At 37.5% G+C, this 25,539-nt stretch overlaps 1 protein-coding gene across 10 annotated transcripts in view; it reads left to right on the forward strand.

The window, feature by feature from the left end:
* Positions 1–25,539, forward strand: part of FRYL (FRY like transcription coactivator) — a 170,776-nt gene that overhangs the window by 18,374 nt on the left and 126,863 nt on the right. For 5 of the 10 annotated variants that reach the window (XM_069014151.1, XM_069014153.1, XM_069014154.1 and 2 more), the window contains exon 1: positions 16,082–16,323. In XM_069014151.1, coding sequence (XP_068870252.1) covers positions 16,146–16,323 — 178 coding nt within the window. In that variant the 5' untranslated portion in view covers positions 16,082–16,145. Of the gene's footprint in view, positions 1–1,481; positions 1,693–16,081; positions 16,324–25,539 lie in introns of those variants that run through there. The other 5 variants (XM_069014155.1, XM_069014162.1, XM_069014157.1 and 2 more) reach the window with 2 other exon arrangements.

The raw sequence follows: 25,539 nt of genomic DNA on the forward strand, positions 1-25,539 counted from the left end.
ACCCACTCTCTTTCAAACTGGGGTGAATGTAAAGTTTGGCATGAATTGATTTAAACTATTGCTTACCTTAAATTAAAAAAAAATGGAGCAAAAAGAAGAGAAAAAAGTGAATAGTACAGTTTATTGATGTAGATAGGATGAAAGGTCATACATTTCTGCTGTGCAAAAAACTATGTTAACTTACCCTAATTGTCTGAAGAGGTAAAAGTGATGCTGATTTGATGCACTGCACTGTCAAATGCACAAACTATGGAAAGCAGTCGACATTTTCACTGAAGAGTTGCAAAATTTAACAGGTGAATTTCACAGTCAGAATTTTGTCTGTCTTTAAATGCTTCCCTTTGTAACTGGTCAAGTCTTTAAAAAACTTGACTTGCTTTTCCAAGGAATTATGTAATATGTACTCAATTTAAATATAAACATCAGCTTGCCTCCTATTTGTAAAAGTTTATCTAATTTTCTTGCTTGTCTCACAGTCCCACTTTTAAGCTTTCTTTTACATCTTAAAATCTTCAGGACGTGGCTTTTTACTTTTAGATTACACTTATGTGGGTCTCTCTTTTGTATTTTTGGAAACACTAATTAAGAAGTGGAACAAATGGTACATAAAAGAATTGATGATGATTGAAAAGTTCACGCATCCTTAAAGGAAACGACTACATTTGTGCTGCATCAGAGCACTGAAAATCGTGCTGATGTACAGGGTTTTTTACCTACCTGGAATTTTTCAAGCTATGAATTTTAAAAAGAAGAAAAAAAAATTCCACATATAAACTGGATGTTCTGGAGTGGTGGATTGCTACTGCATGATGAGACTTGAGTTGTTAAAAGCAGTTGAAAGTGCCTGATCTGCCTTCAGGGTGAAATTAAAAATACTGAAGTGCTTTTACTGTAGTTTGGCGCTATAGAAGAACAAAAACAAACTGCTGCTTGGGCAAGTTGTGGCAAGTATGTCAGTTGCATACAAATTTCTATTCTGAAGGAATCTCCAGAAGTTCTCAAGGCTTTGTTAGGAAGACCCAGCTGAAGTACTGTTTGTTTCTTTTTCTGACCACATCCTCCTGCTAACTGAGCAGAGGAAAAAAAACCCCAAAATCAGTAAAGAAATAAATAAAAGGACTAATATGAAAAAATTGATTCAGAATTACTTGTATTTTAGAGTGGTTATGTATGATTAATAAAAATATGTTTGTAACTAAAGATAAATTAAAACCCTTCATAAGAATGGATGGATGCAGAATATGCTGAGCGTGGGGAACCAGATGTTATTTTGGTGTCAGTTTGAATTTTTCTCTTTCATGGGGGAAAAAATCATTAAGAATCATTAGCTTCTGAGCAGAACAGCAGTTTTGAAGACACATGTAACAGATTTTTATAGTTAACTTTTCAATGATAAATTCATAATTCTGAAAGATTGGGAAATTGTTGTCATCTCTGTTAAGTGTTTACAGTTTGATTGTATTTTCTCATTTCTTTTTCAGAGTTCTGTACTTCATTTGTCTGTACTGTGTTTGGAGATCTTTCTCCAGTTTTTGGCTACATACCAGCCGACTCAAAGCTGTTTACATCTTTGTCTACTCTTACACCTCGAAGCACAACGTTGGACTCGGGGGGGGAAAATGTCTTGATGGATTGATCCTAAGTGCGACATGCTAAGAGCCCGCCTCAGTGGTTAACAATGGCTTCTAAGTGGTAAGGTCTTTCTCGCAGTACTGTCATAAATAGATTTTCATGTATCTTTTTCTGGGTTTGTTTGTCTGTATTGTACTGTTAACACATTTTGAGCTGCTACTTCACATATCAATTATCTGACTACAAGACCGTCGGTACGGTGTTAAATCCAGTAAGAGCATTTGATTTAATACAGTGTAGTAAGTGATCATGGCCAAAAGTGAATGTCTAAGGAAGAGGTCAGAAACAGGGCAAATAGCCTCCTAGTCACCTGCACCTTGGGGACTTCTGAAGCAGCTGTGGTCTCTGTGCGTTTAGTAATTCTCGAATTGTAGTATTGATTTTGTGTAATTTCTGTATGTTCAACAGTTCTCTCCAGTTCTTTCAGGAACGTCAGTGCTCGGCGCAAGTCGGAGCTGGTGGGAACAGAGCCCTCCCTCCTTTGGGTTGTGCGCGCGGGCGTCTGCGCTCTGCCCCCTTGTGGGTGAGGCCGGGTACTGCAGTGCATTGGCAGAGGCAGTCATGGAATCGGGGAAAGGTTTGGCTTGGAAGGGACCTCTAGTTCCTTAGTCAGTGTTCTAATTCCTAAGTCAGTGCCTCACAGACGCTCTTTTCTTTGCTGCTTTTCATGTAAGGATTTTACCAGTAGGAAATAGATATGCACTGCTGTTAACTACAGGGCAACTATTGTCACTAAAGCACTTCTGAGCTGAAATGAGTATGGATAGATCTAACCAACATCTAAACTGTCCTTCAAAAGTAATATAATACACTGCTTTTCTATAGTCAAGTAGTAAAACTGATAGATCATACTTTCTTTTGGCCTTTTAAAACAGAGAGTACATACACCAAATCACTACAGTGTGACAGGACAAAAATATTGAAGTGCTGTTGTTGATATGCTATTTGCTATGTGGACTTTTGTATTCAAGACATTTTTATTAGTTATATATTCTATAGTACTCTATACAATGTAATAGAATATTTTATGTTCTGTTATTAACTGTCATCAATAATTAGAATATTATATGTTCTACAGTATTTTCTCATAGCTCTCACTTTCCTTTATTTGTTCTATATATTCTATAGAGGAGAAGTATACAATAAAATAGAATTTGAATGCATGCTGAGATCTGCCACTGGAACATCTCCAGTGTATCACATACCCATGTTTGATTCTGTTACTGATTTTCATTTCTAGTTATATAACATGCTGGCTTGCTTAACTGTTTTTGTTAGAATTTTATACCATAATTATTTTTGTTCTGATGTATTCTTTCTCTCAAAGTATAATAAATTTGTTGCTGCAGCAGTTTACCTTGAACACCATATCTTGCTATTGCTGAAGGAAGGCAAATACATCTTTGAACATTAGAGTGGGAACTCCAAATCAATCTTTTAAATGAAACAGAAAAATGGAGGCAGAGGGTTTGAGAACATTAGTATAATTTTTTACTGTAAGTTTTTGTTCTGTGGATGCTTTGGACAACTTTGGTTTTACCTAATTTTAAAAGATTTTAGTGCTTATGTATGTTTCTACACTTCTATATGTTTATGTAGAAAATGTGCTCCAATTACAAACATCAAATGTTAGAGTTGTGTAGTTTTTCCTTATTGGGAACAAGGCTGTCCAGTGCTGATCTAGTTTTTGGACTACTTCTCAGTAATTATTGTGCTTTTTATACTTGCTGCCAGATGTTTAAAAAGCAATCAGGTAGTAGGTTTAAAGCAAATATTCTTAGCACTGGATCCACAGCTTTTTATATCTATTGTTTTCTGTATTAAAAGCCTACTGTGTTTTGTATAGGCAATAAACATGTGTTTGGGGTTTCTTTTTGTTTTTTACTTTAGTAAGAAGTTGTCTTTCAGGGTCTGTTTTCCTGTTGGAGAATGCAGAGAGTTTTATCTCAAGTGCTTTCCTTTAAAAATGTGCGGTAAAGAAAAATAACATATAGGTGGAAAAATGTGCCAGCTGCCATTCTTCGGTGTTACTAATTTAATCCCTGAAATCAGTTCCCTGATCAGCCTTGGTGCTCAGGGCTTTATCCAGTCAGGTCTTGAAAAGCTCACATGACTTCTCTGTAAAATTGTCTGGAGCACCAGTTATGCTGAAAAGCCTATTTCTGTAAATGCGATTCCTGAACAATATTCAAAATAATTAATGTCCCTGTTAATACTTGACAGGCATTTTTGCAAGTATAGCACCTAAGTTTGGTTAATTTCTTTTTCAGCATAATTAATAAAGGACCATCACAAGGAGAAAAGTGTGGTGGTTTTTTAAGGTGTATTTTATTAAAAAAAATCATCTTATTCTTTCTTTTCTTTTTTCTTCTCCTTAAATAAACATTTAGGATTAAAGCAGTACTTGGTACTCATTACCTTGCTCAGCAGTTTCATTAGTTGTGTTTATATAAACTCTAAAGTGGACATTGGAAAAATAAACAGAAAATTCAAGTTCTTTTTTTATCACAAAGTTTCTATTAAGATATAGCTCAGTGAGCCTCACTGACTTTTAATAAGGCTTTTTGTGGGCTTTCCCCCCGCCTCCTGCTTCATTTGAACGTTAGTTCTCACTCTGATGCCTGACTAGAGAGGTATGTTTCTGCTGAAGAGCTTTGTAGACTGTACTGTACTAATTGTAGTGACAAATTACTTGCAGTGACAAATGCCTCACAGTCAATGCCTCATGTTGTTCAAAAAATGTCGAACGTCTGAGGCACATCACATCTACCAAACAAACCCCAGAAGATGGAAATGATAATAGGGACACACAAGAGCTGCTGTGAAGTGGGAAAGTGTCTGTCAGACTAGAGGGGAAAAGAACTGTTGAACTTGTCTGGTAGGATTTACCTTCCTCAGGATTCTGGGGACTTTGTGCTTTGTTTTTGTTTGTTTGGGTTTTCTTTTTAGGCAGTATTCAACATTCATAAATTTTATGCTTTCAACATTTTGTAAAGCTTTTTCATTTAGAACTTATTTTCTGGCTTGAAGAACAGTTGTGTATCTTGATAATGAATGATAAATTTTAGTTTGATTTTTCTTTTGACCACATTTTTTTAAATGTCATCTGCTTGCATATTGAGCATAATATACAAGGCACTACCTTTAGGTGTTTTTTAACACCTAAAGTGAAATACATTTGGCCTTCAAAGGGGCTAGACCTGTGGTGAATTTCTTTTAGAAGTCTCATTATGCATCAGCAGGAAGATGGTGGTGAAGAACTCTGTATGCTAAGTAATTTTGCTCTTGCTTAATGTTGCAGTATTACAGCCCTTTTAAAAAAAATATATATACACACATATATAGAGCTATCTGTATCCATATATATCTTCAAATTTAATTTTTAATGCTTTTTTTTGTCAGACAGCTGTTATATATTGGTTGTGGAGATGCTGCTCTGCATTTGCAGCCAGCGACTGCTTGAAAGCAATTCACTTGGAGAGGTGCTTAATTTAAAAGTAACAGTGACTTCTACATTAAGGTGTGGGGTAACTGCACAAGTTACAATAAAGACTCTGTATTACAGTTTGAATCTATGATAAATAATGGAACAGAAATCCTTAGGGAACTGGAAGATGCTTATTCCTTGGCTAGTAGCTAATGAAAACACTGTATGTCTTTAAACAAAACAAGTACGTCAAAGATAAGACAATGAAAAGCATTTTCTTTCAGAGGTTTGGGTAAAGCACAAGTGATGCAGCTACTTCTGATATCTCCTATGTAGCTGCAGAGCTTTCCTGTGGAAACTCTGAGTTCCCCTCCCTTGTGCCCCGGCCCATCAGGGCACCACTGGTCATGAAGTTCTTGTCTCTGCTATCCTTAGCTCCTCCTCAGTAATGCTCTGGCTCAGAAATGCCTAATGAAGTGCAGCAAGACTCACTTCTGATGCAGAACTGTTGTTTTGATTTGAGCCACTCCTTAAAGAATATAAGAATTCAGTCTAAAACATACAGCAGACTTAAGCAAGGAATAACAGGGTTGTGCGAGGAAAGGAGCCTTCTCCCTTTCAGGTGTACTTAGCTCCTATTCTTAATTTTAACCACGTTTCATTGGCTCTTCTGTGTGAGTGATGAAAGCTAGTATGAACAAAATGACAGTCTTGACACCACTTTTACATTTCCTCAAGGAGGAAGTAATTCCCATCTTTGAAAACTTTTGGGAAAGAATCCTCCTGTCTTTCACTATTACAATTACTAGTCTTTTATTATTAAAAATCACAAGTGAAGAAAACACTCAGGTCTTCTTTAGTCTTTCTGTTCTCATCAGATGACTGGAGCATCATTTTTTTTTTCTTTAAATAAAGGAATTTTTGCCTTCCTTGGTGCTCATGCTCAGCCAGGTCCTTAAATTTCAGTGGTTTCCTCTCTGCTCTTCAAAGGCAGCTTATTTTTCTCCTTCTTGCTTCTAACAGGAACAGGCTTAACCTCTCCTTCAGATAGGTGTAATACAGCACTTCTCTTCCATAATAAGGAGTTCTTTCATAAATCTTTTACAATACATGCCAATCTCATACATGTTTCTTCTGGCATTAGAAATTAGAATAATCCTTTTAATCTCATGATATGTGTGAGTTAAAAGTATGCCACCACTCTTTTGTCTTAGTCTGTACTTTACAACTTATCACTCATAGTATGTCTGTCTGTTCCATAGATCCACCTTAATGTATGATACTTGGGTAGAACTATAAATACAAGGAAGTGCCCTTTGAGCATTTCTGTTGCCCCCAGGTGATTGCCAGAATGCCTGAGCAGCGGAGTGTGTGTGTAGGAACAGTGACTTTGCCTTGACTGCTGTCTTTTAAGCAAAAGTCTGTTCACTCACCTTCTGAAGCTGCAAAGTTAGTGTGCTGTGTATTGCTTCTGTTTTTTAAATTTTATTTATTTATGGTTTACCTCTCTGCAATTTTATGAGCTTTACTGTGATAATATGACTATATTTAGCAAGCAAATCTGCATGGTTGTACATAAGTACATAAATATTCCATATAGGGTAAAAATTTCTCTTGGGTGGCTCAACAATTTTTTGGTTTAGTTCCTTCGTCTTTCTATGTGTTTGTTTACTTAGCGACTTTGCTATACTGAGAATTAGTTATTCTAGCAGTGCTTTTAGCAACTGTGTTTAGTTACTTGCTAATAATCAAAAATTGTTTGGTTTCAAACCTAGGGGTTTTTTCTTCCTTTCTTACTAGAAACATTTTTGAACTTTAATTTAGTAGTTTAGTTGGACCCCTGTTCCATTCAAGTATGTTGCAGCCTTCCAAATAGGAAATTAGATTTCACGTAACATCTAACACTGAAAGTTAGAATTTCCTCTCCTGTGCTCAAAGCCCTGAAACGAAAACCTCACCAAACCTAAACTACATCTATTCTCTTTCCTTTATAGATATTCTAAAAGTGGAAATTCTCCTCCTCTTTTCTTGTTTTCTGTTAAACACGAATGATATTTTGCAAATGCTTATGTATTTAAAGCTACAATACAGTGGTGCCCATAGGCCTATGTGGAATTCTACTGGGAACATCCTCTGCAGTATCTAGTGTTTTGGTTGTTACTGATTTTTTTTTTTCCCCCCTCTTCCTTAAGACAGGAGACAATTGTATGTTAATTAGAAAACAAACCCAAACCCAACAAAAAACTTCCTGGTTTGTTCAATGGAAACAATATCCTTAAGCATTCTATGCTTGCTACACAAAAAAAACTTTACTCTCTTTGAGGGATACAAAATTTACATGGAAGAATTGCTTGAAATTAGTAGCAGGTGATGTATTACTATGGTGAATCATACTCAGTCATGTACTATCTGATAAGTAAGTTCCTTAAGTATCTAATTTTCCACCTGCCTTGGAATTTGATATAGTCATTGTGTGTCCCCAGTAAGGGGAAAGCATCTTGTTCAGACCAGGAGTGAATTTGTTTTCCTTTGATACAGGTGCTAATCTTTTATAAGCCACAAATGTTGAAGGCTTCAGCCCAGAGTACCATAGTACAACTACATTTAGTGTAAGATTGGGGCTGTTTTCTATTCAAGTCAAATTGCATAGTTCTGCAGCATTTATTCTTTGTGGTTATGTTCAGATTATCAAGTGGAAATGCATTCAAGTGTCTAAGTAAAAAGAAGGGGCAAAGACATTTGTATTGCAGAAGAACTGGCGTGCTGTTGCTTTACACTGAAGGAAGTCTTTCATTCATTATTTAAATAGGAATAATACTTTTTAAAAATCAAAACTTGGGTATTTTCAATTGAGGAATCTTGTAATGCTTTAGAGATTATTTCTGTCTGACATAGAAAAGAAGGGAGAAGGTTTAAAGTTCTGTCGCAACATATATGTGGGCAAACATACAGTATCTAACTTTTTAAAAATTCTGTTAGGAAGATAGATACAATAGTTTTAACTACCTCTAGCTAAGAGTAACTTTCTGAAGCCTCACAGCACCTCTCTGTGAGAAATAATTTGTTCATCAGCTTGATTTAGCTACCATTGTACAAATGGTTAACAAATATCTAACTTAAGAAAACTAAGTACTTATTTCTTCCTTGACTAATTTTAATATTAATCCATAAATCTTCATCTCTATTGGGACATCCTTCTTTTGACATAGTGGTTTTGTTATGAGAGAGATATGACATTATGCAATTCTATATAGGAGAACTATATATTGTGTGAGATTTATAAATCTATTGCTCCACAGCTAGTATAAATCCTGTAATAAATATATTTCACTATATATATAGTGTTTTAGAGTTTTAGTAGTATGGTCTGTATAACAGACCCTAAACTAGTAGAGCCTTGAGCATGTCAATCCACATGAATAGACTTGTGAATGCAGCCACCCAGGTGGGTTTTGTTTTTTTTTCAAGTAGGTTGAATATTAGTTTCTACTTTCTGTTTTGCCATGTAGATTAAACTTCCTGTGGCCATGTTTCAAGAACCTAGTTAATTTTGGAAGAGAAGAACTAAAATAGATGAGACTGGATGAATGCTTGGTAAACCAAGACAGAACCTGTATTTAATGTAGGTGTTGAGAACTTTTTCATTGATATTGCAAATGGAGCTTATTCTATGAACTCACTAAGCATGGTTTTCTTTCTTTTTTTTTTTTTTTTTGCATTTTAAATATGCCTGCCTTGTATAAAATTTTAAGCAATAAACTAGAGTTAGGTTAGGCTTGGTAAGGGAAGCAAGATAAGTGTGCTGTATGCAGTTTTGGGATTGGAATGAAGGTTATTTTGAACAGTGCTGTATAGATTTCCTTGCCATTTGACTTTTATGCTTTGTACATGACTTTAAAAGTTGGCCATTCAAACATGAGTAATTTCTTCTACAGATGTGTGCTTTTATGTGGTGCTAGAGAAACTTAACAGAAACAGTGACAGTGGCTGTAAAAATAATAAACTAAATAGCCCAAATACTTGTTTAAGAAATACATGTTGAACCACTGTCTTGAGTAATTCTGGAAATATGTGTGTGCTTGGTCTCTAGTTATCACTTACTGTCTATGTTCTGATTGTTCTATGCATTAACAATTGGCAACTCTAGCTTTTCTGTAAAGCACTTAAAAGGCTTTTGGTAAAGGTTTTCAGGTCTCAATTCCTTAGAGATCCAATTTCATAGCAGTGTTGCCATTGTTGCTCTGGCTTACTAGTAGCTGTTCCACAGAACCTTTGGTTTTAAAATGTTGCTAATTTTAATGTCCTTTATATAGAGATATCAACATCAAGGTTGTCATCATTCACTTTGATTATTTTATAGGAAAAAAAAAAATCTGGCCACTTCTATTGTTACAGGATTGTGTAATGATGCCTTCTCTTGCTGTTTCTACTTGCATGGAAATGCATATGGTTCAGGTTATGTACTGCTGCAGGTTCTTATTTGAAGAAAAATCTGCCAGTGGGAGAAATTCATAGGTTTGGAACATCTTGTGTGGTGTATCAGGACTTGGAACAAGCAAGAGGTTAGCAACAGGAAGCCCAGATCCTTATCCTGACTGATTGTAGAAGCTGTGGGATAGACAATACCTTGATCTTCTCAGGAACTCCTAATGAGTTCAGGAAAGCATTGTATTCTTGCATGTGACCTCAAGATAAGAACAGTTAAAACTTAATGCATAAATGGTAAAAATTTTGGGGCTTTTTTATTAAGCAGAATAATACTGTATTCAGTCAGTGAACATAACAGTTCTTATGTTCAACTGCTGATGGATATATTTTGACAGATATTTCTATTTTTTTTCATATTAATGCTAGATAATCAAAGCCAGATTCTGAAAACCCCCCCTCAAATCATTCCCAGAAATCTGCAGACTTCCAAAGAAAAAGCCCCACAACTTGCTCCAAAAGGATCTCCAGCCCCCAATATAAAGCAAATGAATACAACCTAAGTGTTTGAAAGAAAAGTGAAACTTTACGAGAAACTGACAGTTTGTTTCTTTCATTTCTCAGGAAATAGCTAGGTGTGTCTAAGAAAAGCATCGGGATAATTGAAACTATTTACATTTTTACATTAAAAAAAGCAGTAAACCTAAACTATAGAAAGGTTAAATGGCTTAATTTTAAAATATTTTGTATGCAAAATAATAGCTACAACAAGTTTGCACAGATATAGAAATAGTTTATTGCAAAATTGCACATTGATTTGTCCCTGGTTGTTTTTTTTCTGTGAAATTACATTAATTGAACTTAACCAAGGAAGCCATTAATGCCAAGTAGCTTAGGAATTAACTGTAAAGTTAAGTGTAAGTTATATGAAGGATAGCCTCTTAAATATATTTTAGAACTTTGAAACAGACATGGAAAGTTAATTCCTTTAAATATGTTAGGTCCTTACATGTGGTTAGTGCAAATTGCCAAAAGATGAGATGACTCCACAATATTACACTATATACACTGTTTTCTCCCTATGTGTTTGTTTTTCTATGCTATGTTCTTTGTTCAAATTTCTCTATCTAAAAGAAAAAAAGAGAGCTATGTGACAATTGTAGTTCTAAAGCAAAAAGGCTTGCCGTTTAAAAAAAGTGCAGCATATACAGAGGAAGAAACAGGGTTTCTCTTCCCTACCCATGCAGTCTTTGTGAAATTATGTGTGTCCTGCTATTTGCCTAGAAGGTAAAACATGGATGTCCAGTACCCACTACCTCTCATGAATTTAATGCAGGTGTATTAATTTATACCTGCAGGCTGGACTTCTGATTTCTAACTCTACTGCTTTATTCTGCTTTCAGTTGTGTATCTCGTATCTTAACTTTTTTTTTTCTTTTTTTTTTTTTTTTGTAAGAATAGGTCGTTTTCATTGGGGTAGGACAAACTATTACAAATATTCTTACAAATTTGTCTTCTATTCTAAGAATCAAGAAGAAACTTCCCGTACTTGTGTTTTTCTCCTAAATATTTGGGTGTTCTTGTAGTTGCTGTATTTGCTTAGCAGATTCACTCCCCCATGAAACAGTGATGTCAGGTTGAAATGAGGAAGTTGGTGAAAATAGTAGTGTTTATTTGGTGCACACTGATGCTGTGTTCAATATGTCTTATATGCTATGTTCAGTATGGGATGCATAGTTAACGCCTTTAATCTCAAGGAATATTAAAGTTTCTTGAAGAGCTGCAAACAGAGATGACTGCATCACTTGGCCTGCTCACCCTTTCAAAAGGCAAAACTTGCACCCTTTCTGTACTGCTTTCCTGTTGAACTCCTTTGGTGATGCCTCCAGTACCAGTGTCCTAGCAGGAGGGATAGTTTTGCTTTGTAGGTTTTTGTTTTGGTGGGGTGGTGGGTTTTTTTGGAAGGGAATGTTGATGGTTTTTTGGGGGTTGTTTTGGTGTGTTGTTCTGTCCAATTAACGTTGTCCCGTTGCTGAGAAGCTGGGAGAAAGCACAGGTTCTGCGTGCCTATAGATGTGCCACACCCTAGCAGTGTTTACCGAAAGGGGAGATCATAGAATTGTTTAGGTTGGAAAGGACCTTTAAACCACCAAGGTTTGCAGTGTGACCTTCCACTTCGCTGGCACGGGAACGCCTCCAGCTGCGTCCTCTGTCAGCGTGGTTGTACCAATGGCCGTATTGCCAGCATGGCTGTTGAGGAATACATTCCTCGCATGTGGCTCGGCGTGCAGCTCCAGGCTGAGCTCTGCTCTGCGACGAGAGGCCGTGAAGTGCCGACCCTTTGCACAACGAAGGGCACGGGGACCTGTGTTGCCAGCCAGGGGACCGGACACTCAGAGACACAGGGACGCAGCAGGAGCTGAGGACTCAGCTGGGAGACCCCAAACGGCCCTGCGCTTTGATTGTGAGGGTGTAAAGCCCAGGGGCTCCTTTGCTCGGGGTCCCTCCCCGGAGGCACCAGCTCAAGATGTTGTGATTTAATTGTTACACGGTGATTAAATTATTTTAAGGATCTGGACGTCTGAGACTCTGCTATGGGAACCCTGGGATAGAACATACAGGGAAACCTCGTCTGACTGTGAGTGCGAGGCGTGTATCTGCGAAGGGGTCTTCGTCCCAGCTCAGGTGGTGGCAGAGTGGTTCCCGCATGGGCGGACAGGGGAGTTTCCTTAAGATAGCTGTATTTTGTAACATGTGTTCCCACCGTGCCAAGCCAGCTCCCTGAACTCGTTGCCTTCTGCGGAGGTCCGTGGAATCGGGCGCAGTTCTCCTCTTTCCTGTGCCGGGGCGGTCTGTGCGGCACCGACAGGCGCACCCAGGCCACAAGCGGCCCGCTTGTGAGGGCAGTGGCGCGGGCCGGCAGCTCGGGACCAGGAGGAGGACGAGCGGGAGGGCGGCGGGCGCAGTCCGGCCTCAGGCCGCGGGGGGGCGCTGCGCGCAAGGCCCTCCGGGCGGGGGCGCGGGGCTCCCCGGCAGAGCCGCGTTATTCCCTCAGCCGGCGTGCCTTGCACGATCCCGGTGGGACCGGCGGCACCGCGCTTCCCCCCGCCCTCCAACACCCCCGCATCTCTCTTGATCTTACGCGTTAAATATAAAAGAACCTTTGCCCTCTCTCCCACAGCAGGTAGGGCTGGGCTCTACTCTGGCATGGTGGGGAAGTTCTAGAAACGTTTTGTGTTAAAGCTGCAGGTTTGCAATGCACGCTTGCTCGGGAAGAGACCTGTCAAAAGATGTTGTTTGTGGTAGGCTATAGGGCCTCTAGGCGATCTTCCAAAATTGTACTTCCCAGTGTCTTGTCTGGTTTATAATTGTCTTTTACTATTATTGTTGCTAATTCTAGGAATTCTCTACATATGTGAATTCAAGTCACTTGCAAGTAGTTCTCTCTCACATGGATCTTTCTTTCATTGACTGTGTTTTGTTTTTTCAGTACTTCTCGTTCTTGGGTTGTTCCTCCATCAGCAGGTTCACCTGCATCAATGGAATTCCCATGGACGTGGCCTTCTATGCACCGCTGCTAAACGGCTTGGCTGTTTGTGTCCTGAAAGATCAAATCCAAAGAGGCAGTGCTCTGAGAAGTGCTGTTACACTGTGATCATTCACTGTGTCTCCCACTATTATACTTCTGTTTCGTGATCTGTTTGTAATCCCTTCTGATACGAAGTCCTGCTTTGTGGATTCCTGTTAGTGACAGGTGCAGAGCTCAGACATTATCTTGCACAGCTAGTGATATAAACATCAAGAACCGTGGCAGGGAGAGCCTGAATGACCTCAGCAGGCACTTCAGTGCAAAATCAGGGTCATCCTTTGAGTGTAACAGAAGTGAAATACACATGAGAAGACAACAAAGAATTTATTGTAATGCAAATAACAGTTCTACCTAAGACCAAATCTTCTATTATTTTTAAAAATTTATTTAGAGGTTCCAGAATAAGAAAGTGTTAAAATTTATTGAATCAGGCTTTTTCTAGCCTGTTTTGGTTTTGTTTAAGGATGACTTTAGGTATAATAATTGTAAGACTTCTGATATGTTTTACACTGACAGATAATCTGTAAAACTTGCTCAGGTTGTAGAGAACCCACAAATGTACATTGTACTGTTTAGGAAGATGGTAAGAACAAATGTGAGGGAGGAGTGTATGTGAAATGACATACCAAGGCAAAAACATAAGCCTTGCATCTTGCCTTCATTTTTTATAAAATGCTGTTTTCATAGAATGTTATGAAGTATGGAAGTTCTGGAGTTAATCTCCATCCATCCATATACATGTATAAACATGCACATATGTGTCCCCAACTATCTTCTGTTGAAAACTTCTTGATGTTCTTTTCTTAAGAGTCAAAAGCTACCCTGAAGGAAAACTCAGTCAAAAGCTTTGATAAGTCTTTGTAGTATAAGCTTTATTAGTTTATCCTTAGTTTATTGGTTTAATCTTGAAATACGATCATGGGTATGGAGGGTGGGTTCTATTATTTGCTTGGGTTTTGTGTCCTATTACTTGAAAGGCTGTTGTTTTCTCATTTAAAAAAAGTATCGTTTCAACACTTAATTGTTTTTTAAATTCATTATTCACATATGCCGCATGTTGTGTAAAATGTCACACCTTGTGCACTTAATTTAAGTGATGGACTAGGTACTTCACGTGTGGTTAAGAGCACTTTGATATGTAGTTTGAGCTTTTCAGAGGGTGTTTAAGATGGGTACAAAGTGAAATATCTGGTTGCTCCATCTGCAAACTGCAGTCTGGCAGGTGGATGGTTGGAAGCATTCTCAGCCTTACAGAAGCATCTGAATTTCTGTGTTGTTCCCAAATGCTAGGAACTGCAAAGTAGCTTTGTGGCAGGATTTCAAGGGCAAAAAAAATTCTATAGAAAATAATGCTATTACAAATAAATGATGGCTTGAGTTTGTAATGACTCATGATCTTTTGTAATCACAAATTGTCTTTGTGGTAATCTTTATTATTTGTTCCAACAATGCATAAACCCACTTCTCTGTAATTTTTTTTGTATTGTGGAAAAAATACTGTGAATGAAATCATTATAGGTAGAATTTTCTGCTTGATCTTCCTACAGGAAGTAGTATTCTTGCAATATGTCTTTTATGATAAGACATATCATATAAGGCCAGAATTTTGTATTCATTTATAAGGAAAGAATTGTGTAGATATTTGTATTCATTTAGAAGGGGAATTTAGACTAACTTGAATATCTGGGGATTTTAATGCAGAATTGATTAGAAAAGACATTTTCAGTCTACATAGAACTTGTAAAATGTCTTAGGTGGCAACTTCAATGAACTTGTACCAACTTTTTCAAGTTGTGGCATTCTGAACCACAGATGTGGCAGTTGAATAAGACTGACAACTTAATCCAGTTGAGCAGCCCCTTGTGAGCATTTAACTGAAACTCTTGAGACCTAAAGCATGTTATGCTGCATACCTTTCATAGAATTTCTTTTTAAGAGCTAAACGACAGTAGTGAATTTCAGATTAAATACCTTCTTTTAAGGAATGTACAGAAGTGTGCTATGCTTCATGTGTAGCTTGGGTAATTGCAATGCATGCATTCAGCAATGTCTTGGACCCTGAGCTGCATTCTTAAAAACAACAGTAGCATGCAGGCTGCCACTGAAATGTTTGGAGTGGGTATTTAGTGTATTTCCTCTGAGCAGTGTGTACAGTCTTTGGTGGTAAATGAGGTGGGAATATTGCCTAGTATTGTGTCTGTCTAAGTCTAGTAAATAAAAGAATACTTTAAATCAAACAATGATACATATTCCCAATTGTAGAAAGCCTTAAGGAACATTATTCTTCTATGCTAATTCATTTATTTTGTCCTTGAACTTTCTGCTCCAAATGCAAGGCATCTTTCTTAATGGATTCTTTAAGCTAAATACAAAACAACATTTGAACTTCCTGAAATAAAAACAAAATACTCAGCTAAACCAGGCATGTATGGAGAAGTAGCCCTAGGGATAAAGTGGATATTTGGACAAGAGACAGGTTATTTCTGTACTTGCAGTTTTTTGGAAGGTGGTGCGAATATTTTAAGTGGTAAAAATAGCACCAGAGTCCCTGCAAAACAGAACTTAATATATAATAAAAGTTAGCATTTTTGTAGTTAGTGGCTAAAACTATATGAGAATGTGAATGGTGACATTTTACACCAGCTTTACAAAGTGCCTAGACTTTCTGCATGGTGTTATCTTTCAAATACAGATGAACGCTCTTTGTGCACTTCATGAAAATTAAGAGCTATTGAACTCCGTCAGATATGAGTTTGCAAATGTGTTGTGAATTTTCTTGGTGCTTAAAATTTTTGCAGTGCTAAATAGTGTCTCCTTGGCGTGCAGAGTTTAGCATGCGTTGGTTAATATATAGGCTTGGTGGTGTTTGGTTTTCTTATCAGTCCGCACAGTTAAATGTCTTTAAAATCTGCCTTGGAGCAGCTGGCTGGCAGCTGACGCTGCTGTTGGCACCACCCAGGTTTAACATGACATCACCAGGAGAAGTCCACCTCTGTGCTCAAGGAAGTTGATGTGGGAGCCTCGCTCTGTAAAGTGGAGCGAAACTGCTGAGAACACAGAGGGCATGTAAAAATGGAATTCCTGAAAAAAATTGTTCCCACTGTTGCTCCTGGAGATGTTGTTCCGGATGTTGGGAGTACTGCCCGTGAAAGCTCTCCAAGGCTACTGAAGATGAGACGGGTCAGACTGTTTTCGTTAGGACAGACAATAGATGAAGACGAGGAGACACATGTTTTACATCCTGAATACTGTATGTATCCATGTCATCAACCTGGTGAAAGCTGATTGCTAAGCTCTTTCTTCTGATCATGATTATTTTGCTAAATTGACAAATTTGATTGTAAAAGGCCTTTTTGTCAGAGTTCTTATGATAATGGTGTTTTGAGCTTTAGAACTACTTTATCATTGACACATTATCCTTTGTTAGTGACCTATGTGGAAGCAATTTTTCAGGATTTCTAATTTCAGGATTTCTTCTTGTCTTTGCATGCCTGTGTGACTTTTTTCCTCCTCTTTCTGGGATAAGAATCTGTTTAAGTTGTTAAACTGTAATGTATGTAAAATTAGGCAGTAAGTTGTCTAGACAGAAGCATGCTACACAGAGATCTGTGACTGCAGTGCAAGGTGTGAGTTTTGTGTCATCTTTTCTTTCCCTGCTTTTCTGGTCCCCTAAGTTTTCAAAGACTTTCCTTTTAAGAGTTTTTTTGTCTTGAGACAGTGTAAATTTCCCTTTTCTAGTGTTATGAAGATTGCATATTTTTAGTAAACATAGTATGTAAGTAAGTAAGAATATGGATATTGTATAGAGAATTTTTAACCTTAAGAACATGGGTAAGGTTGCTTATATGATTTCTTTTTTAAAAAAATTTTTACTATGTGTTAGTGGCTAAATATTACAGTGTATTGTGCTAATAAAAAGTAGAATTAGTTCATGTTCCTTTTTCAGATAGTACAGCTGGGTGGTAATGGAAAATTCAGTTTTACTTTTTTTTTTCTTTTTGCCTTCAGCTAAAATAGTGCAGCCTTGAGCCTTTATGGTCTTGGATTCTGCTGGCTGTCAGATGCAGTTTCTGCGCTTTGCTATGTGGTTGGATATTTTCAAGAATTAGCATGGCTCTTAAATTTTTTCCTTACCTGCAGTTTTTTTCCTTTCTGTGTGCAGTGGTGGGAGATGGAGACATTCGTCCATCTTACTGGGTGATGAAGTTACAGCCTTAGGGAATTAAGCTTGTGGTGGTGGGAGAAAAGGATTTCCTTAGAAAGACTTCTCTTAGCCTTTCTGATTGAAATGTGAACCACTTTTTTCGGTACATCAGGTTGAATAAGATGGGCAGCTGAGTAGAGCAGGGACAGTTCTGTTTTGTTAAACAAGTTGTTCCTGTGCACAGCAAATTACAAGTTAACATTGTAATGGATTATTAAAGGCTGCCTACAGAATGAAGTCTGTTCAGGCTGCCTATATGCTTGAAAACTGATAAGAAGCCCGTGGTGTCTGATGGCGAAGGTTTTTTAGCCTCATTTAACTTGGCATGCTGTACCACAGCCCTGGAGTTTACAGTTGGATATCACTGTGAATTTAATATCTCCACAGGTATATCTCATCAATTCTGCTTCTATGCTCTATTCTCATTTCTTTATAGCTCTCAATTTAAATAAGATTTTATTCCAAATGTTGTAATTTCAGAAAAAAAGAATTGTCTTTGTGTCAGGTTAAAAGAAAATGCTATAGGCTGATTGAAGTTTGTAGACAAAACAGATACATTCATCTTTGTTCAGTGTTTTGTTGATCGTTCAAGCAAATGAGGATAATAAACACAGAATACACTAGTCTTACTGTTAAAGATTAATTTTCCTCTCTTGCACGTTAAATATGTGCCAAATGGTGACTATTAGGAGTAATTTTGTGGAAACCAGCAGTGCCTGACTAATATCGCTTAATAGTGTGATGTCATCATTTACGAAATGAAGACTTATCGTCTGTGCTGGGATCATGCTTTTACAATAGCAGATAGTAGCTGAATCCTCTTTAAATTATCTGCTTATTTCTATTTTTGTGTCTTGGTAATGGAATGAACTGCTCTGCTGGAATAGAGCAAAAGAACTACTGTGTTTACCAGTTGGGTATGCTACGGGAGGCAGGTGCTGACCAAACAGGTAATAAAACAATAGAATTATTTGAAAAAACATTGTAAATGTTTACTTGCATAATGTTGTGGTGCAACATTATGCAGATGTGGTGTTAATGCACTACAGAATTTAATATAATGAAGCAGTTGAGGAACTCAATAGTTTTTTAAAGCTAAGGTGGTTTGTCCTAATAATGTGTTTAAATTTGAGAGTGTGTGGGGCTTAGGTTTTTTTTTTTTCTTTTTACTTTCTGTTCCTTATTGCTGCTGTTTAAGAAATTTTTTTTGTTTTGGTGAGAATTTAGGTGAAATGCTGAGCCTGACAATTGTTATTAAGTATAAATGTATTTTAGAAGTTCTCAAACAGACAGACCAAGTAAAAAAAACTATTCCTGGCATTGAAATCATAAAAGTATTATTTTTATAATACCACCTATTTGGGTTTGCATCTAACTGACCTAGAAATTTTGGTTTTGTTTGTTACTAAAATATTTATTGTATTGCCTTTCAAAATACTTAGTGTATACTTTGTTTTGGAGCTGAAAATAGGGCCTTACAAATATGTGCTCTGTGATAAATCTTCTAAAATATGCAGTTTCCATCAGAATGGTTTCAAGTGTATTTTAGAAATCTTGTCAGAACTGTCTTTTTATATGTATAAGATTAGTAGAATTGTAGAAGAAAACCACAACTGACTTGTTGAAGTATTTGTATATGACTGTATGCATCACAACACTTAATAGAGATTAGTAAAAGAGCAGACAGTTTTTTAAAATTTGTTCTAGCAATTAAGAGTTGGTATGTTCTCAGTTTTAAATTTTTTTTCAAAAAATCTACAATCCAAACAAAGCATTCAAAGGTGAGCATGGAAGATTCAGATTGTGGCATTAAAGAAGGGAAACGCCACAACTGCCCTGTGTGAACTGGCAAATGGCAGGTGTACCTGTGGTGTGTGAAATGTGCCCTCCTGTTGCAGCTCTGTGCTTTGGTTGTGCTACAATGCAGGGTAGCTAATACTGTGGAGCTGTCTTAATGGCCGGCTGTGTAAGTCAAATCTGCAAGAACTGTAGAAGAGATGTTAATTTTACCAGTGATGTGAGTATTCTCACTGCTCACAGTGCCCATGTTATTTCTGTGTATAGAAAACCTGCTTCCCTTCAAGTGCTTCTGCTAGGAGAAAATAACCAACAGGAATGTGTTCTTTGGTGGTAAAGAAATGAGTGATGGAGCTGCAGCTGCCTCAGGGGGTTGGCAGCAGGGGCTGGATACACAGAAAGTACCTGTAAGTGCTGTGTCCCTATAATACCAGCAGCTCTGCAGGGCATATTCAGCTCCCAGTTGCATCTCTAATCAGCCCTGTACAGCAAAGGATGACCTGGGATGTGATGTTTATATGTGAAATAAAAGTCAGTTTCTGTACCCAAGTACAGAGTTTTGATTAGAAAAGACTGGAGGGGTTGGTGGGCAACTAAGTACCATGGCTTCCCCTCACAATCTCTGCTCACTTGCATTTAAAGACTGCTCCATAACCCTGTTTGGGATCCAGAATACTATTTACATAAAAGTCTCTAACCCTCTCTCCTTGTTTTCTTATCACTGCAGATAACACTGTTTTTGCTTGAGTAATGCCCCAGGAAATTGTTCTATGTATATTTTCCATAAGAAATAGTAAATGAACCTCTCCTAAGGGCCTTTGGAATCTGTGCTTAAAGCTCTTTGCAACAGAAGGTAGGGAAAGGAGATTTTGGTTCGATTTTTGAGTGCGGTTTTACAAGCGGATCAGGCTGCTCTAACAGTTTGCTGTCAATGAAAAGGGCAATCTCACTCACAGCTGTGCAGCCTTCCCCATCTCCTCTTGGGTTCTCATGTGGCTTTTCCCTGAGCTGATTAATTTCACAAAGCCATCGGAAAATGTTCTCATATTTTTGGGGCAGTTTCTGAAATGAATTGGCAAGGGGAATCAGCTTGCTGAAAGGGCCTTCTGGGTCAGTAGTAGGGACAGCAGTAGATGTCTTACCATCACCAAAAGTAGCAGTCACCTTCTGGATATCCTCTGTTGTAATTGATTTGTGGGAAATGAGCTCTTTAATATTTTAGATAAATGGAAAAACAAGCATCTCTCCAGAATTTTATTTTAAGTGCAGGGATGATATGTTTTATTATTACTGCTTATAGGCAGATAAAATGACCACTGGGTAAATGTTTATTAAGGAAGGCATTAGCTTAACATGGAGTCAATAAAGAACTGAAGTAAGGTCCAGAAAGTCTTTTAAAAAGTAAGCTCAAATGGAAAGAGAGTACGCCTCTGACTTGTTTATTTTACCATTAATACAGAAAATCGACTATAGTTGTTTAATTGTCTAAGAGACATGTCAAATATAATTTTTTACTTTATTTTTTTTAAGATCTGTTTTTTTTAAATTGCGTACTTGACTAATATACTTCTGCTGTAGTTGTCTCAGGGTTTCATCTGTAGAATATATGCAGAAATTTACAATGAATATACTTTAGTCAAGTGGTGAAGTAATTGTAATTTAGTGCTTCATACAAGGTGTGTATCAGTACAAATCAAAGGTGGATCTAGAAGAAGTATTTCTTCATACTCAACAGCTACTCATGTGGGGTATATTTATATAAATGTATGGAGTATATGTATATAGTAAGGAGGTAATTCACTTGTTTTCTTCTGACACATGGTGAAGAGAATGTACCAATTTTTTATTGCTATTGGTCACTTAATAGATTATCTTTGTATTGCATTTGCAGGGTCTGTTTTTATGCATCTTCTGGACTTCAAGCACTTAAAAGGTTTTCTCAGACATAAGAATGCTAGTATAAGCTTTCATGTGACAGCTGAATCAATGTAATGGCTCAGTGTTTTGAACAGGAGATTGGACCCTTCCACCTGTGTAATTGTCTTGTATATTAATTTTTGGTATTCCTGTTGCATATCTGTCTTTGGTGAGACTATTCAACTTGCTAAACCAAGAGGAACCCCCCCCATTCGTTCCAGTACCAGTGGATAGGCAGCAAACTGGAACACTGTGAAAAATAACCAACAGCAAATTTAGGAAGTGAATGTCAGTAAACCTTCTGTTTGGACTTTGTTTTTCTTTCTTTTTGACTTTCTGTCCTGCAGATTGTAAAGTGAAAAGTAAGAACTAATAAAATCTCTAGTTTATTAATGGGAAAAAAATAAAGGTGAAATTGGACAATATTTAGCTGCAAATATTCTTTGAAATGTTACCTTTAGGCTAATTCTTTGAAATAATGCAGATGAAATTTAGTGGGAGGATTGTAAATAAAGCAAACATCTTTTGAGCTTTCCAATCTACAGTTATTTTTACGGTAGTTGTGAGAGGGACAAAATAATGCTTTTAACTTGAAGGAGAGGGGAGAGACGTAATACATGTAGGGGATGTGAGAAAATGTAACACAGACAGAAAAACAAGCAGGTTTTCAGAGGATTCTACAAAAGCTGATTAAGGAGAGTTGTGAAGTGCTGAAGTCAACAAGATGTTGACTTGTTGCAAAAATAGTATCTACTACTGTAAAACTGTTCTATGATATACTGGTAATACAAGAACAAAAATATTCTTTAAAATTCTTTGTATCTAAGGTGTCCACAGGCCTTGAAAGTGATATTTTGAGAGGGAGAGAAGAGTTTAGCATGTTGTTCCTTTTTGATTTATACTGTAAATATCTTGCACATAGAACAGATTTTAAAACTTAACCTGCTATCAATAATGTCTGTTAGTGATCTCAAGGTAGAGTATATAAAAGGCTGGACAGCATGTAAAGTAAAAGGATCAGCTTATTTTTAAGGAGCTGTTTTCCTTGAGGTAAAGAACTGTTATCCTTTAAAACATTAAAATTGATCTATGGGCTAAAAAATCCTAACTAATATCCTCCTAATGCTCAAGAATGTATTTGAAAGGTCAGTATAGTATTTACTAGCAGGATTAATTCAGCAACTGCATATGAAGATGCCATGTTCATGATATCAGCAATTCAGATTAAAGTTACAGAAAGATTAGAACTGGAACATTGTTAAATAGTTTTTAAATTTTCACTTGAAAAACAAGTCTGTGTTTCAAATGGAAAAGTTTTAGTTTGTAGGTGATCAGACGAGTCTTAGTCTCCTTTAGGGGTGATTTTCTGTTTCTAATGAAAATGTGAATTTTAAGTGAAAAAGTCAGGACATTTTTCAGTAATTTGTATTCTTGATGACTGTTGGTAGTTTCTGTTGGCTGCGTTTGCTAATTGTTTCATGTCTTGGTTTGTAAACTTCTATGTTTCTAGTTGCTTTTGTTCTAAGCTCTTCAATAACAGGATGATTCTTACCCTGTGAGTTCTAACTTTGTATGTGTTCCTGTATTGTGGGGATCCAAACTGAGGGAAAAAGAATTTCAGCTACTTCCTCTTAATCAAGAGCTACTTTGGAAAGCCTTTCCACTTTCAGTAAATGTCATTCTTTGTGTGTCTAACTTAGCACTGAATAGCCTCTAGCTGCTCTTCAGGTAAGAATATGTTCTCTGAGGTAGTAAATGTTATTGAAGAACAGCTGTGATATGGAAAGTAGCATTAGCAGCGTTGGTTGTTTTACTCGACATGCATTTTGTTCTCCAACCAAGTTCTAAAAGGTCCCATCAAGCAAAGACCCATCCTCCCAGACAGGAGGATTCTTTGCTCATGCTTGTAAATTTTTGATGTTTGTATTTATTTATAAAAGAAAGATTTTGTTATGAGAAATCCAAATGCACTATGTTTTGAAGAGACAGGTAAAACTTTCAGAAAGCCATGTAACTTTAGCAGTGGTAACTTCTGAAGAGATTAAGTTTCTGTCTGCAGCAGTTTTTCATTACATGTTCTGGAAGTTCAGGACTTGGTGTATCCTCACTTCATGAGCTGTGCTATATGCCTCATAGGGAGATACTACATAAATAATAATAGTTCTTTAGCTGATTAGTACCAGTGAGGTCTGTAGTGACAGACATGTTCTGTACCCTGATTTCCTGGGAGGCTTTCAATGCTCATTGACAAGACCAGTGTGGCAATATAAGCTTCAGGTACTCTAACATCATGATGCTGTTGCACAGTTGTATTAGAGACTGACTCAAAACTGGTGATGCTTGGCATCTCTTGAAAGTGCACTGATGTGAGCTTTGTCTCAGTTACTTCTTTGAGAGGATGACTTGCTGAAGGAAGGATCTTTTTAATCTCAAAGTATTTTCTAACTTAAAACAGGAAAACCAGTAAGTAATACATAGAAAAGAAATTTAAAACTTTTATAAAAATACTGTATTTATCTAGTATGTTGTTTTCAGTGTGTTAGAGTTAGTTTAAAACAGTTTTTTCTTTGTTGATTGGGGTTTCCTAAATCCCTGTTTCATGGAAGGAGCCGTGCAGAACAGAGTAGGTTAATCTGCCCAGATGTTGAGGAAGTTATACCATAGATGTTTATAGGTACGTTGTATGTTTGGATAATTAAAATGTTCATATCAGTTACTGGGAGAAATGAACACTATGCAAGTGCTCTATCAATAGATAATGACTGACAAATAGGGAGAGCCAGTTGAATGAATGGAAAAAGCTAAAGCATATTGTCCATTTTATGTGAACATGTTTTTACCACCAGATTTCAGTTTTTCATTTTTCATTAATTAGTAGGGCTTGCAGTGGCGTGACACCATCCCTTTTGTTTGATGTGCTGTGCAGGATGCAGGTGTGTGGATGCAGAGCTGCCTGACGTGGTTCATGTGGAGCTCTGGGCTTCGCAGCTGCTGCCCCATGTGCAGCTACTGGCAGAGGCTATTTTGTAGTCCCCCAGCTAAGGCACTTTAAGGAACTCTGTGTTGTGGGCTATTTGCACAACTTCCAGACGCATGCGGCCTTGTAAAGTTTTAGTGTGTGTTAGGTGTTTAGTATCTAACTGTTGCATTTAGCTGCCCTTGGGTTTGTTACTACTTCTGGTTCTCTCCCTTTCTGATATTTGTATTGCTTTTCTTGATTTTCTTTAGTGTAACAGCATGCTTGCTCAAGATAAAGGTTCAGAAATGACGCTCATATGAATGCTGTTATTTCTGATTTGCAAAGCAATGTGTATTTTACCTTTTGACTACCTTTTTAAATCTTAAAAGCATTTCTATTTTGTTGCTATGAGAATATCTGTTGTTTCCTAGAGATGGGAAAGCTGCAAAATTCAGCATTAAAAGCACTTAAGTGTTTAAATCGTGGTAACTAAAGCACTAAAAAAGGCTTTTGCAAATATTTACTGGCTTTGGAGTGAAGAAATATGCTAGTTTGGTTCTGCTGTGAAAAATGCCATGTTAGTGTAATTACTACATTTATTTCTGGTATTGGATGATGGAGCTCCATATGCTCCTGCCCTGTGTAACTGAAACATCAGGAAGGGCAATTTCAGGAGTAGAAACCTAAAGAGAAAATTGGCTGTCCATGCCTTGCCCCTTCTTGCTTTCCTTTTCCCGACTCTTAAGTACAGCTGTCCAAGTCCTTATGCTATGTGTGCAGAGCTGCCGCCTACATAGGGATTTGAGCCATGCTGCATGGTGGAGTAAGATAGCAAGCTTATGATTGTAAGGGGGTTTTGTAGAGACACCTGTAGTAGTTCCCTCTTGTAACTGCTGTTCCTCATCCCTCTGCCTGCTATTGGTGCCCTGTGGCAGAGGTGGCTGAACCAGACATACATCTGCATTTTGCAGGGCTCCACAGTACTTTAGTGTATGAACAGGAATGGACTGCAGTGACAGTGACTCAGGAGCAAACATTCAGCTTTGCTTATGGCAGAGGGAGGAAGGCAGGAATTCACCTCTAGCCACAGGGCAAGCACATACACAAGGATCTTCAGCTGCTGTGTGAGTTTAGTGGTAATCTGCATCCAAGAATATTTTCTGCCCAAGTACTGTTGCGCTCATGAGGCTTAACATATTGCGGCTTCTGTGCTGAGTTTATCCCTATAGGTAACTCTTGCCTTTAACTTTTTCTTCTTTGACGTTTTCCCAGATGAATCAAACTCTCAGTGGTTTCCCCCCGCCGGTGCTCTCTATAGGGATAGAATAACTGATCCTTACATAATGCAAATATGATGTTTCCCATGAAAGTGGCACAGACATCCAGCAGCTTGAGAGGAACAACAAAAATAGAAACATAACTGATTTGTAGCAGTTGTCTTGAGGCCTTGTAGGGTAACAGAGTTAAGCCTTTCCTTTCTCTATCCATTTAAATGCCCAGCAACTAAGCAGGGATTTTCTGTGTAGCTCTGTAACTGTTTCCAGGTTCTGTTTAAAAGGTTGGTGAAAACCAAGGGCTGGATCCCCAAA

The sequence above is a fragment of the Aphelocoma coerulescens genome, chromosome 4 (genome assembly GCF_041296385.1).
Source record: "Aphelocoma coerulescens isolate FSJ_1873_10779 chromosome 4, UR_Acoe_1.0, whole genome shotgun sequence".
NCBI classification, from domain to species: domain Eukaryota; kingdom Metazoa; phylum Chordata; class Aves; order Passeriformes; family Corvidae; genus Aphelocoma; species Aphelocoma coerulescens.